The following is a 16,362-nucleotide window of genomic DNA, read 5'->3' on the forward strand; positions in this document are numbered from 1 at the left end:
ACCACAGAACTGAAAGGCCAAATCTTGTTTACTTTTGAGTACCCTAAGCATTTTAGAGGGTTCACATAAGACACAAACTCTTAAAAATAAGGAGGGCAGTTGAGTACTGGTGATACATGCCTATAATCCCTATGACTCAGGAGGATCACAAGTTTAAAACCAGCCTCAGTAGTTTAGCAAGATCCTGTCTCAAAATAAAAAAATAAAATAAATAAAAGCTTAGGGATGTGGTTCAGTGTTGTATAACTCTTCTTTAGAACATGCATCTCTTGTTTAGATTAATGGTCAAAGATCTCTTTGGAGAAGCTGAAATGTTTCCCTAGATCCAAGTTTTGCCACAATAAATTTTTCACATTGGAACTGGTGATATGAGCCAAACTTAAATCTCTAAAATAATACAAAATGAAAACATACAGGCACAGAGATTTAGCCCCTATACTCGAGCCCCTATACAGCTCTGGACACATCTACTACTAGGGACAAATGGGTATTATGCTGCTTTGAAGCTAACTACAGACTCATGCCATCACTTAAGAACCATCACTCTTCATCATACAGCACTAGAAAATGAAAATGGCGTTCTATAGGATCTCTTACACAGCAATGCTGTGGTACTCTACCTGGGCATCAGGCTTGCTTGATTGCCAAAATACAGCTTAAGTAAGTTAAGTTGCCACCTAAGTAAAAGGTGGTTAAAAACAAGTGAGTAACCAAAGTTAGAACTGGAAGACTAAAATTCTTGTCCGGGAGACCCCTGAACCCTGCAAGGGAGTTCTCATGAGCTCTGCAAACTTCCCTGTGGCTCAAGGATGAGTGAAGATACAACTCACATTTGTAAAGTACACTACCCAAGATAACAGGGGTGAAATTTTATACTTTCAAGTTCTCTATACTCAAAAGGTTGGCTCACAAAGCTTTCATTCAATGATGGCAGTTTGAAAAGTAAGTCTAATCTGTATTTTCTATCAAGAACTATACTTTTAACATTTTGACACTAGGAAATAGGTTTTATTTATCCGGTTCTCTTTATTTGTTGCCACAAAGTTTGTGATACCTTTCAAATAACAAGCCATTTCACTGACCTCAAAAGCCCTAACCATGGCTTGCATAAAAATGAACACATGTTTTCTAAATGATGAGGCACATATGTTGGGGAAAGCCAAAAAGCCAGCCAAAATTAAGGCATTAATAAGATATCAGAAATAGTCCCTTAAAAATTTGGCCTTTGGACTCTGATCCAAGTAGAAACCATTACTATTTCAAACCTTTGTAGCCAGATATGGTGGTACGCACCTATAATCCCAGCGGCTTCGGAGGCTGAGATAGGAGGCTTGCAAGTTCAAAGCCAGCCTCAGCAAAAGTGAGGCACTAAGCGACTCAGTGAGACCCTGTCTCTAAATAAAATATAAAAATAGGGATCGGGGTGTGGCTCAGTGGGTGAGTACCCGAGTTCAATCCCTGGTACCTGCCCCCGCAAAAAAACTTTGTTTACATGAATCTCTTTTAGCTTCAAACGGGATTCATATAATCATAAAGTATAGACAGAAATGGAAAAATTAACTCATATTTCCGAGGACAAGACCTTCACGCACAGAAGATTAGGACTGGAATGGAAGAGACATCTTTATCTCTAAAGCCCTGAAAAGCCTATAACAAATGTTTGCCATTAGTTTTCTGAAATGTCCAACAATTTACAATATCCAAGTTATAAAAATGGCATAGGTGCCTATCAATGACAAGTGAATGGACAAAGAAAATGTGATACATACATGTGTGTGTGCACACATGACACATATATGTATAATATTCCACTGATTACATATTTCATATGTATGTATATATGTACATATATATATACATACATGCACACGCATGCAACAGAGTATCATTCAGCCACAGAGAAGAATGTGGAATCACATCATTTGCAGGAAAATGGATGCAACTGGAGATCTTAATGTTAACTGAAACAAGCCAGACACAGAAAGAAAAGAGTCATGTTTTTCCTAAAATGTTGAATTGGGATGATGGGAATATGACCCAAGTGTTATTTGCATGTATGAAAAATGCCACAATGTAACCCATTATTCTATATAAGTAAAATGAGAGAGGAGAGAGAAATAAAATGAAATGCCAGGCAAGGGGAAAAGACTGAAGCAATACACACAGAATACCCTTGAGAACACAGAGTATACACTGGAAGAGCCAAGATATACGTGAAGAATTGATAGTAACTGCTGATTTCCAACCTGTGGTGGCTGTGTGGTGGTGAAGCGATATTCTCCTTGTCTGTCTCGATTGAACACAACTTTCCAAAGGACCATGTCAAGGAAGAAGCTCTGAGAGATATTCCAGTGAGTTAAGAATTAAAAATGACCAAGTCATTCTTTTTTAACATGCACATTTAAAAAACATTCACACAATGCTGCATCATTAGTAAAAACATGATTTGGTTTTCATATAGCAAACTTTAGTTAATACTACAAAATGATAAAGAATAACAGGACTTCTGTAACATATACAAACCATAAAATTCTTAATAAAATGGAACTTACAAATTTTCCACAAAGAGTGGTTTTTATGTAACTCCTCAGTGCTTATCCATATTAAAACAATGCTTATTAATTTGAAGCCTTTTTCTTAACAATGCATTTTTACTGAATATCTACTATTATTGTCTATACCTATACACAAGTATGATTTCACTAGCATCCAACACAAATAATATATTAGATATTAATAATAATAAATGAGTGAAAAAATGAAATTATATTCTACAGACAAAGGTACATTTTTAGATACTCTCTCTTAAATGTGCTTTCTAGCATCCTCAGTGGAAAAATGCATTCCACCAGGCAAGCTTAAAAAGATCTACCAGAATATCTATTCTACAAATCATATCTCAAATTCAATACCAACTCATCTTTTGGTGTAATGACTGAAATTGAGCATAATTTCTAAGTCTAGAACTATGATCTCTAAAACACACATTTCCCCACAAAGTATCTTAATTTTCATTCAAAAGCCTATTCCTTAAACTTAAAGATCACAACTTAATTTCCCTCATCTGTTTCTTATATTGCTGTGGTAGGAGTGAATTCTGATCATAGTTCTGAGGGCAGAGCAAAGTTGATTAATAAGCAGCAAGTGAGAACTTGCTAATTTCTTTTAGAGATGCTGACCTAAAGGCAATCATAATAGGAAATAAAATATATACAATGAATCAGAGAGTACTTAAGACTTCTAGAAGTTGCTTAAAAGTAAATATCAAGGAGGAAGTGCCAGTAACCAATGGCAAAATTAGTTAAGTCCACAATGGTCATTATTTTATACTTTCAATAAACTCAGCATAATAGTCACTACATTTCCCAAAGAACCTCCCCACCGACTTAAATCCTTAAATCAGGCATTCTACTTTTCAAGGCCTGCCTGGCCAACAAACTTTTCTCCTTTCTACTCAACATTCAGTTTTGCTACCTCACTCTTTATAGTTTCTCATGCACTATCTGCAAGAGTGCAGCTAAGTCAAATCTCTTAATATTACTATTATCATATTTTTCAAGGAAAAAGTCAGGGAAAAAAAAGAAGGCTAAATTAATTTGCCTAAAATGAAACTCACGACTATGGGCTTCTAATGTTACCTGTACTCTTTCACCCATTCACCATTTAATCACCCAAGAATGCAAAACAACAAGATTGCCATTTGACTATCAAAAGTGCTTACCTCCACCATGATAGACACAAGGGCATTGACAAGAACAATGATGAGCATAGTTACACGCCACTGATATGGTACACACACTATCTGTAAGACAAAAAATTTTAAAGTTGTTTTATCTAGTTGACATTATACCATAATTTCTGCATTTACTGAATTTCTATTATGTACCAAACACCTACAAACACATTATCCACTTAACCCTCAACAATGGCACAAAGTTTTTATTGTATCTTTTCAGATGATAATATTTTAAGTAATTCAAAGTTAAAAATAATACCAAGTGGATGAACTTGGCATCAAATCCTATTCACTCAAACTAGAAAGCCCAGATGACAAATTTCTAACAAGTCATTATTTTTAAAAATAAAAACCTGTCTTCTAACACTGAGGCAGACACTAATCTAATATTGAAATAATGGTCAAATCTCACGTTACTATGAAGAAAACTCATAAGGAATGCTACAGATCAATTTAAGAAATACAATAAAGTTCTCACTTTAAAATACAATTCATTTCTATTTTTGGTTTCCTTTTACAGGGGACAGGGTGTGTGTGTTGCTATATAGCTCAGGCTGCTCTTGACTCCTAGGCTGAAGTGATCCTCTTGCCTGAGCCTCCTGAGTAACTGGAAATACAAATGCACACTATTGAACCAGACTAAAACCTGATTAATTTCTAAGATCTAAAAAATAAAAGCAAAAAAAATCCTTCTAATACATCTACCTTTTAGTCAACAAAATTATATTATTGAATACCAAAGATATTATGCTATATGCTAAGTGGCATGATCCAATACACTTAGAAAAATATTGCTCCATTAAGAAGGGCCCGAGGTGAGGAGACTGGTAAAATGACCCAGGTAAGAGACAATTAGAGAGACAATTAGAGTTCCGAATAGAGGGGTGGCAAATGGGATTGGAGTAAAGACAGAACTACATTCAGAATAAGGAAACTGAAACTAACAATTGACTGGCTATGAAAACAAGAAAAGACAAGTACAGACAGATAGATACACACAAACTTACTTCCAACTTGGATAAATGGTGATATCAAGAAAAAGGGAAGAAGCAGCGTGGAAGGAGAAGAACATAGTAAGCTTAGTTTTAAAAATGCTGAATTTGGGGAACTGTTGGTTGAAGCATTTTAAGTAATAATCGATATATAAATGGCTATGTCTAAAGTTCAATAGTGAGGGATAAGCCCGGGGTATAAAGGTAGGAAGTCTTGCCAGGTGTGGTGGAAGACATCTATAGTCCCAGCAATTCAGGAGGCTGAGGCAGGGGAATCTCAGGCTAAAGGCTAATTCAGCAACTTAGCAAGACCCTGCCTCAAAATAAAAAAACTGCCTCAGATAAAAAGTAAAAAGGCCTGGAAGATGTGACTCAGTGGCAGCGCACACCTGGGTCTAATCTCAAAAAAAAAAAAAAAAAAAACAGGGAGTCTATAACATATGGATGGCAACTGTGGGTAAAGCTATGACTATAAGTGAGATTGAGAGAATTTAGAGTGAAAAGAAGCATAAGATCACCCAGATGAAGACCATTAATGTTTAAGGAATAAATGAAGGGGGTGGAACTAGAACCAAAATGGAAAATCAGAAAAAGGAGTCACAGACGCATGAAAGGGCTTGAAGGGAACACAGTATCACAAAATCCAAGGGGGCAAATGGCTCAAGAATAATGACATGGGTACATAGGTCAACACTGCTGGGGAGGTCAGTGACAGCAGAGGGAAAATGTTAAGGACACAAGTCCATTGGACTTCATCAGTAAGAAGGCTGTTAATAACCTTGGTAAGGGAAAATTCTGTAGACTGGCAGGGGTGGAAGACAGATTAGTTGGCAATGGTGTGAACAACAGGATTTCATACAGCATGGAAGTATAAATTGATCCAATCATTTTGGAAAGCAACTTAGCATACTTTAGAAGGTGGAAGAGTAGGAACTCAAAATTATACCAGAATTCACCAGAGAAACTCTTTTATCTCTAGTGACACTGTAGGAATAGGATACGTAGAAGTAGAAAAAGTATGTATCACTGACACTGTTTGGAATCAACAGTACATGGTAAGATTTAAAAGCAGATGGACTTTTGGTGGGTTTTATTACTGTCTTGAATTCTCTACAAGTACTGTACCATTCCCTTGTTGCTTGTAGCAGCTCTTTGGTACATCATTACTTACCCTAACACAATAAGAGACATAGCAGTACTATTAATATAAGAAAAGACTAAAACAACCCAACTATTTGCCTATAAAGAATGGAAAAGTCAATTACAGTATCCTACAATGGAATACTATATAGTGAAAATAAAATAAACTAATAAATAGGGACAATCTTAGAAACAGTATTTATGATGAAAAGTCACAAAAATACAAAGAGCAAAATATTTTCATAAAGTTGAAAGCAAGTAAAGTTGTTTTTTATGACCTCATACATATATAGTAAATACAAAATAAAAAAACAGAATAAGGAGAAAAAAGTAGAATACAGGTTCCCTCACAGTATTTGAAGAAAGATACACAAACACCTTTGATTGGTGATGTTATCTATTTTTAGGCTGAATGATGGTTTTAATTTATTACTAACTTTTTATGATGCTTTACATCTTAAATATGTGTATTTTCTTTTCTATAAAGATATATTTTCATGTCATCATTCATAATTTTAATTAAAAGAAACAACTACATGACCAGCAAGTAAACAAAAGAGAACACATGTAGATCACTCAAGAAATAGTATCAAGGATGAAAAAGTAAGGAAATATTGGGATCAAGGCTTTTTAAAAAGTCTTTAAAGTTCAAGGAACACTTGCTTGACAAAGGGAATGGAACCAGAAACAGACTGAACATGTATAGTCAATAAAAGCTGTTATTTCAGTTATGTTCTGTATTTGTTTCAGTGTCTTTAGGTTACTCTATTTTAGAAAAAAGGAAAAGAAGAGATCTTGGGAAAATGAAATGGATGCAGTTTAGTCTCTTTTTTAGTAACATAAAAAAAGCAAAGGAGTGGGACAGATCTTAAGCCCTTCCATCAAACATCCAAAACTTTCATTTAGTCATTTAGATCCCATGTAATATTTCAGTGTCACTTTCAATTACTATCAACCATGAGACTAGTCATAAATGATGTGCTTAAACCTTACCTGAAGAACCTGGTCAATAGAGGCAACTGGATGCAACATGATGAATAATATGAAAACATACAAAATAATCACAGATACAACAAAAAGATCTGGAAAAGAAAGTAAAACAAATTAGGAAGTTCATAAAAAGGGATCCAACAGTGGCATACTGTCATTTCTAAATTCATTTGAATTTAGCTGATGAAATATATAAAGCATGTGCTGCTGTTATTTCCTACAACAGGAGAGATTGTTCTAGGTCCCCAATAAATTCATGTATGTGATGAGATATACATATTTTAAAGCCATTAACTTAAACTTTAATGATATTTCAGAAAATAATCAATACTTTAAGAATAAAATTCAGATTACTGACATTTATGTCTCCCAGAGAGATAGCTAAACAACAATATTAAAAAAAAAAACAAACATAATTTACAAATAAGAGACCAGTCAATGTATGGCAAAACAAGATTATCATTTAAAACTAGTATTCAATGACAACTACTGATTTTAAAAATGGTGAATGACATTTTCAGTATTAGGTATGCCACAATCCTAATCTCTGGCAAGTGAACCCCATTTTCACTAACTTACTCATGAAAAATTCCTTCAGAAGGTGTTAGCCAAAAAGGTGAGAATGAGTTGATCTACTGTTTTTTAAATGAAGGCTAACCTTATGGCTTTCCTATGGAAGCTAGGAATGGCAAAGACCTCCAGTAATACTTGATGTCCACTTCTTAACTCAAAAATAAAACATACACATATGCACGGTCATTTTGTTCAGCATGTGCATACATATTTGTATGTATGTGTGTATGTATGTATGTGTGTGTATATACACACACACACACACACACATCCCCGTTTATAGCCATGAAAGGCTCAGAAATGTCCCAATTGTATTTGCAACCCCAAACATTTTCCCTCCTTTTTCTTTGATCTGCATTTTATTTACAAGTTGCTATTTGAAGTCAACTTCAATGTCAAATTTTAACTAAGGCCACATATTACCAAGACCTTATCACAAAGCCTTCAGATAGGGTTAAAGAAGTTAGTGTCCTTCTTAGTGACAGTAAATGAAGGCTCTCAATGCTATTTTTAAATGTAGGCGTAATCTGTGAATAAAAACTTTGTTGATGTCAGTTTAAATCCATAGGCCAATTCTTATTGTTCTATAGAAACTGTTGTACAGAAACTACACTCTGTGAGCATGTGTGTGATATATACAGTAGATATATATAACAGCTTTGGCTGAAAGTTATACTGACAGTCATTATATATATCTAACAGCTTTGGCTGAAAGTTATACTGACAGTCATGCCAAAAAGTGGGAAAGCATTGTACTATGAGATATTTTAAAAATTGGGGACCTGTGCTGGATAAAAAGCACTTTTTCTAGATTTGTAATTTTTAAAAAAATTCTACGAAATTGCAATTAGGACATGTCATGTTCCATTCCAAAAATGCAGAAACTAAAGTAATATGTAAGTTAGTCATTGAAGCTTGTACAGTCGATGAAAGTATTTTGAAAGTGCAGGTTGGAAGCACAAACAAAAAAGGATAAAATGAGAAAAGAACTGAAAGACATGATAAGAAAACAAATGCCAGAAAAACATGGAGAGAGTTTCAAATAAAGAATGACCCACACCAAATATTTTTCAAATTTACTGCATTTTGAAAACAATAGAAAAACTAGATCTCTCATCTGACTCCTGACACATGAGTGTTAATTGGAAAGAGAAAATTACTCAGCCTTAGAAATTCTTTACATCTACCTAAAGAGTGCTTCTCAAAAATTCCTCTCTACTCCCAGAGCCAGTCCTTGATTCTGCTCCTAAAAATTTGCCAAGCCTTCTATGTGAAGGGGAAAATAAATAATTGAGTCTATTTTTGTTTAGCCTAGAGAAAAAGAACAGGCACTGCTCAAAAAAGCTATTATGTAATAGGAGAGGCAGATTGTTGGCAGTTTTATATAAATAAACATATAATATTGAACCCTGATATACACCTTTCCACCTTTTATTCTTTCCCATTCCTTCTTCAACAATAACTTGGCCCTTCTGACCTATAACCAGACATCAAGTCTTTTTATTGCTATCCTCTCTTCCTTTACTCAGTTACTTGTCTTTGAAAAACCACCTTATTCTGTAGAGTATATAAAGTATTTGAACTGTTCCCACCAATTAAGACATTGTCAAATGAACAGGAAAACGATACATAAGTCCTGAACAGGAGAGAAATTAGCATTTTAGCAAAAACATCTTTACGACAGAGAAAGGGACTGAATTCAACAAGCAGTAAACTATAAAGACCAAGCAAAACTAGCTGAGTCCTCAGAAATTACACCTCGTTGGAGTAGAAGAATTAAGTGTGTATAACTGTAACTGTTGCAATAAAAGCATAGGCAAACATACTACAAAATGTAACTGCATAAGCTAAAATTGAAAACAAATTTCAACTACAGGCTGAAATTAAGTTTTATCTAAAATGAAACTGAAACAGAAAAGGATTAAGAGCTTAGGAAAGAATGCCTTAAACACCTAAGATGGAGATTAATTTTTAAAAAAAATTTCAAAATAAATGTAATGTATTATAATAACTAGATATAACAAGAACCAACATATCCTAGCAAAGAATTGTTACAATGAACTCCAATAACAATGCACTTCAATGACAAAGAGGCTAGAGGTGAAAATTAACAAAAATATACAGTACACTGTACAGTTCCATTTGTAACTTCCAGACACCATTTTTTATACTAGGATGTAGTTATCCTTATTCATTGTCAGAAGTGCACAGCTTCCTATAGTAAGGACAATGGTTTTGTGATTATATTTCCTAAAATTGAATTTTTAATACTCTTCAAAATTAGTCCAGTGGTCAATAATAAAGTATTATCTATGCAATTTGAAATTATACAGGAGTACAAAACTCCTTTGAACTTTTCCAAATCACATAAAAGACACATTTTAAAAATAGGCAACTTGGGACTGGAGGTATGGCTCTGCAGCTCAGTGGTTGAGTACCCAAGGCCCTGGGTTGCACTGTAAAGGGTGGGGAGTGCCACAGGAGTGGGGCCAGGGAGATGGGGAGAGGGAGAGGAAGGGAGGGGAAAAATGACTAATATTCACCTCTAGCTCTTTTCCCAATAACAGATGTATGGATAGAGTACAATTATTTAGATTCCTACAATTAATATTCCTGATAGGGCCACCTTACTTATAAAGTAGTCTGAGTATCAGTTTTCTTCATATTAAAGGGAAAAAAGGCATTGTTGTTTTGTAGATGTTTACAGCTGCCTTTGAACATGCTTAATATTTCCTTGAAATTTAAAAATATTGAACTAAAAATAAGATATGTATATCAGCTTTGATTTTAAGATCATCTTAAAATAACAAATTATCTTTAGTTATAAAGTCCTATTAGAAATAGTGATAAGTCTTTCTTTGATATGGCTTTTATATGACTCTCAGTAACATAGTTACTAGTAATATACGTAACAAATACAATAATATAATAATATAGTTACTTGTTAAATAAGAAACATCAGTTCCAAAAAGAAAAGTCACCCTTAAAAACAAATTTCAATCTTACCCTTCCAAAATAAACTTGCCCTACAAACCACACAGGGTGGAAGATAAATAAATAAATAAACTAATTAATTAAATAAAATAATATAATATAATATAATATATGTGAAAATGCTTTGTCAACTCTAACTGAAGAGATTCTGATAGTTATTATTCCCATGACATGCGAAAATCTATGAGCTGGCATTTTGCCAAGCAGAACACTGATGTCTCTCCACAACTAGAGCAAAAAATAAATAAATAAAGCATATTATTCACTCTGACATACTGCAAAAGTCTAAGTGTTGTTCCATACATTAATAATATGTTCTCAATTTTTAAAGACTTCAATTACATAATCAGTGATTTTGTCCATTAATACTAACTTTGATCATTTAAAATTGTATGGGCTATTGCCACAGGCAGATATGTCCAAACAGGCACAAACCTTCATTGTAATGACCCCTTCTGCAGCAGCATGTAAAGGTGACAGAAATGAAGAATTCTAGAGGTGAACACTGGCCATACCAGTGTCAGAGAAAATAAAAAGTTAGTTGGTGCTTAGCAGACTACCCAGAAGGAAGTATAACACCCACTGTCTCCCTTGAGGACATCTGATCCTCCTTGCAATCCTAACTCCCTCTGTAATGGGTTGCCAAAATAAAAGAGCGAAAGGTAACAGAATATGAATACCAGAAATATTTAATATTGGTGGATTCAATTTTAAATTTAGGGTGGCAACTCTCATGAAAGTAAAACAAGACAGTAAACATTTAAATCATTAAGTTATTTCCATCTGTGATCTATTTTAACTTTGGGGAAGACAATAAAAACTCTTCACCAGTATTTTTAAAGGAGAGGCGCAGGGTAGAAATCACAATAAAAGTCAAACTTACAATTCTTGTAGCAAGGTTGCCTGAAAGGTTTTCCTTTTGAAAAGGCAATTGCTACTATGAGGTACTGAAAACTGGAGATAAAAAACACCGTGGTATTTTCATAATTTTGTATATTGTGTGAATCAGGTTCAGTTTCATTATACATGTGTGAAGAATTCCAATGTGGGTTTCTTGTTGTATTACAAGCACTGGAAAACACACACAAAAAAAATCTGTGTTAGTAAACACAACACCCATTTCCCACAAAGAAATAAATTTTACCCTAGATGCCTCGAATCATTACTATAACAAATAGAAATAAGGTTCTGTTAATAGCAAAAGGTGCAACTATATCAATGTAAGATACACAACAGGTAGGACGATAATGAGGAATTTAATGAGGGTTTTCTCAGTAGCCAGACATTACAATGAGTTAAAAATTTGGTATCAAATTTGAAAAAATGTTCAATCAACAACAAGGACTTGACTTTAGTTCTGCCCTTTTTTTGTGGGGGTGAGGTACCAGGGATTGAACTCAGGGGTACCCAACCACAAAGCCACGTCCCCAGCCCTATTTTGTATTTTATTTAGAGACACAGTCTGAGTTGCTTAGCACCTCACTTTTTGCTGAGGCTGACTTTCAACTCTTGATCCTCCTGATTCCACATCTAGAGCCACTGGGATTATAGGTGCGCGCCACCGTGCCCAGTTGGTTCTGCCATTATTTAGCAATCTGGGAGTCAACAGCCTCACCTGTGGTTACTACCTGTTCTACGAGAGTTACTGTGAGGACTGAACTAAGAAGACTTTATAAGTGGCTAACAAAAACTGGGGGCCTTCAATATTCTCTACTGATAGCTCACTCTCAATTCTATTTCCAGGTGGGCAGCACTATCAGGCATGCGCGAAATAACTATCAGAAGTCTCGACCCATGATTAAAACATTACCTAAATGTACACAGGTAAGTGGTAACAAAATATTAATCAAGTTTACAAATTAATTCTGGAGAGAGTCTCAAGATGATTCAACAGTGGACAGTGTTAGTATGGACATATAAAAAAATTAAATTTTTAAATTTTTCTGATTTTTTTAATGACAATCTCCCTTATTCAAGGAAACTAAAAAATATTTACATCCCAAAATTTAATCTGATAGTTAATCATGTGTAATGAAAAAAATCATGTTTTCATAATTTGTGAAATGTAGAGTACTCCAAAAAATACATAGAAATACCTAATATCATTTTTTAAGAATGTTCTAAAATGCCATTTCCTTAAAAAGTTTATAAAAGTTAGAAGCACAAACATTCTGGTTTTAGAAGAAACACTAGAGATCAATTTCAACTTTTTCACTGTACAGATAAGAAACTCAAAAGCTAAGTAGCAAATTAAGCAACATTTTTATCTAAGATCTCAGGATTTTGCCTGAATATACTGTTATGGTTTGAATATGGCTTGTCCCCTCAAAGCTCATGCTGAAATTTAATCCCCATTATGAGATATTAGGAACTTCAAGAAGTGATTAGGACCCTATGAATAGATTAATCCACTATGTGATTAATGAATCAATGGGCTATTGAGAGTGGCCTGTTAGAAAAGTCAGTTTGGCTATGTCTCTCTTGAGCTCTTTGTATTTTATCATGTGATGTCCCTCACTGCCTAGGGATACTACTAGCAAGGACCCATCACCAGATATAGCTCCTCCAACCTGGATCAAAAACCATACCCCAAAATCTCTTTTCTTTACAACTTAGTCTGTGGTACTGTGTTATTAGCAACAAAAAGGAGACTAAGACACATCCCTACAGATAGGAGTTACTGTGACAAGAAGGCAAATATAGGCCAAATTACATGTTTGAATCAAGCCACAAGAAAACTTTTATATACATTTCTGGACTCATTTTTATATGCACACATATTGCACATATTACAAAGATTTTTACAGGAAGAAACCAACTTACTCTGAATATGGATGCCATACTTCATACCAAGGCTGCTGCTTAACCCAAAAAAACCCCAGAGATTGAAATCCAATGCAGATGATTATCTGAGATAAAACAGAGAAGAGTAGGGCCCCAGATATAAGGCCTGAAGGTGGTCTTTGTGCCACAAGTTCCTTCCAGGCAGAATTTAAACTCACTATATTGAAAAGAAAAAGAAGAGGTTTGTATCTCAATTAGTCACAATAAAAGATATAATAAAAAACATCTGGAAATTTTTATTTTGGTACTGGTAATTGAACCAGAAGTGCTTCACCACTGAGCTACATCCCCAGCCCTTTTTTATTCTTCAGTTTGAGATAGGGTCTCCAAAAGCTGCAGAGGATGGCCTTGAACTTGTGATCCTCCTGCCTCAGCCTCCAGAGTCACTGGGATTGCAGGCATATATCACCATGCATGTTTTCATTTGGAAACCTTTGAATTTGTTTTAGTCTAAATTTCTTTAATAAGAAAAATTTCCAAACACCAAGCCAGATATTATACATATTTAAATAATCTCTCAAAGTAAACAATCTAAGTTTTGCAAAAATGCTTGAGGAGCAGTTTTTATATTTCTACTGAAATTCAGAAAAAAACACTAGTTTCAAAAAAAAAAAACTAAAAGTACAAAAATTATAAAATTAATCACCACCTTTATATAACTAAGAAAGAGTTCATTATTTTCTGAATACTCAATTGCAAAACTACAACTACTCTGGAGAAAAATTAACAAAGATGCGGTGACAAGTGCCTGTAATCCCAGCAACTCTGCAGGCTGAGGGAATAGGATAGGCAAAATTTAGTCTAACTTGGTAGTTCTCAAAGGTGATTTTACACCTCCAGTGAAGATCTGGTAATGCCTGGAGATATTCTGGTTGGCATACTTGGAAAGGGTTACTAGCAGGTAGTGGAGAGAGGAACAAAGATTATATTATACATCCTACAGTGCACAGAAAGCTCCCCATAATGAGCTATCTGCTTAAAATATCAATAAGAACAGGGTCTCACTATGGTCCAAGTCAAACATTTCTTCTATTAGCATTTTCCTTAAACAAGAGCTTTCTCTTATCTCCCAAATATTTATTTGCTTATAGCATAAATGGAACTGTGAATTTTTATTTGATTCAATTGGCCATACTCCATTATCACCATTATTTATTTGGATGTTTGCATCACCCATACTATAACATACTAATACCTTGTGTCTCCTTATGTGATGCATTTAAGACATAGCATCACTTCTTACATTCCCTCCAAAAATTTATAGCTTCCATCTAAAGAGCATAAATCAGACAAACCCATATTCATAAATGTCAAAAAAAAAAAAAAACAAAAAAAAAACCTGAGGGACTATTCCGGAATAAAAAAACAAGATTAAAAAGACGTAATAACTAAATGAAATCTGGGGGCCTGGATTATATCTGGGTTCTAATCTAAGTGAGAAAATAAGTATAAAGGAAATTACTGGAACAAGTGACAAAACTAAATGTGGAGTTTGGACTAGGTACTGTTACTATCAATGTTAAATTTCTGATCTTTGTAACTACACCTGCTTTTGGAAAATAATCACTAAATACAACCAGAGATATGAAAAATTGTGCTCTATATGTGTAATAAGAATTGTAATGAATTCCACTGTCATATATAAAAAAAGAATAAGTAAAATAAAAAACAAACAAAAAGGAAAGAATCACTAAAACATTCAGTGGCAAAGGGGCATGCATGATGACTCAAAACTTACAAATATTTTGGAGGGAAAAATGGGAGAACAATAAAACAAATGAGACAAGATATAAACAATTAGCAATGAAAGAGCACATTTACAGGGATTCTGGGAGAGATGAACTATGTTACAGTTGCTGATGTAAATTTACCAAAGATTAATAAATCACATCAGAATTTCATAATACTTTGAAACCAGTAACAAAGCAAGATACTCACTTGTAAATACCACTACCAAAATGATTGCCAGATCAATGAAGAGAAACTGGAAGTCTCCTAGGTTACTTAAGATCTATAGAAGTAATTTTAAAACAGTTACTTTCCAAGAAGTACTTTTACAGCATTGTTCCCAAGTCATAGATTATTTTCCCCCATTATGACAACTTCAAAAGGACCTGCTTAAAAACTCAAATATATTTGCCTTGAAGTTAATCCACGTTAACACATTTATAAAAATTTGATTTAAGATATTACTATAAAAGGCATCTCTTAAAATTATTTCAGTAAAAAACCTTAAAAGTTTTTTGGATTTTTTTTGTGGGTGGAGGGCTGGGGGTGCAAAAACAAAACTTTAAATTATTCAATATACTTGGAAATTAGTATCTTGAAACTTTCTTAATATGCAACACCATCTTTTATGAGACTTTCTACAAATGGTTTGAAGAGGATAGCTCACACAAATTCCTTGGGATATTAACATTCATTAGGAGAAAAATCTACACTAAAATCACTTCAATTATAAACTCTGATATCTAGACATCATTGTTTACTCTCTTTCCTGCAAACGCACAGATCTACAAACATTTTTTTTGTGTATGTGTGTTTGTGTGTGGCGGCAGTGGCAGGGGGTGGGGCTGGGGAGGGAGTACTGGGGATTGAACTCAGGGGCACTCAACCACTGAGTCATATCCCCAGTCCTATTTTGTATTTTATTTAGAGACAGGGTCTCACTGAGTTGCTTAGCACCTCACTGCTGCTGAGGCTAGCTTTGAACTCTAGATCTTTCTGTCTCAGCATCCCAACCTGCTGGAGTTAACAGGCATGTGCCACTGTGCCTGGCCTCTGCAAACTATTGCTAAAACATCTTTCCTTACTCTGGCCTTTCCTGTGAACATATAATGAACTGTAAAAATATGCCATGGAATTACATTTTGAAGAGTGAAACAAAGCTGTCCAATCTGCATTAATAGCTAATATCTTAAAGTGTCTTAACATAAAGCCCCAACTCTGTGCACACTGTTAGTACTCACAGAATACAGAAGAGTAACACTGAAGTACTGTATGATGCTGTACAATGCCATAAATTTAAACACACAGAAGGAAGTCATTAAAGCAGCACGGCCTTCCCTGTTAAGAGAAACGTCAGCATGTAAA

The 16,362-nt window shown here is 34.4% G+C and overlaps 1 protein-coding gene across 1 annotated transcript in view; it reads right to left on the bottom strand.

Annotated features, from left to right (window-relative positions):
• Positions 1–16,362, bottom strand: part of Atp13a3 (ATPase 13A3) — a 51,278-nt gene that overhangs the window by 7,702 nt on the left and 27,214 nt on the right. Inside the window, 7 exon segments of the mRNA XM_048803968.1 lie at positions 2,247–2,336; positions 3,722–3,802; positions 6,862–6,950; positions 11,309–11,496; positions 13,249–13,426; positions 15,208–15,280; positions 16,239–16,335. Coding sequence (XP_048659925.1) covers positions 2,247–2,336; positions 3,722–3,802; positions 6,862–6,950; positions 11,309–11,496; positions 13,249–13,426; positions 15,208–15,280; positions 16,239–16,335 — 796 coding nt within the window.

The sequence above is a fragment of the Marmota marmota genome, unplaced genomic scaffold, assembly GCF_001458135.2.
Source record: "Marmota marmota marmota unplaced genomic scaffold, marMar, whole genome shotgun sequence".
NCBI lineage: Eukaryota > Metazoa > Chordata > Mammalia > Rodentia > Sciuridae > Marmota > Marmota marmota.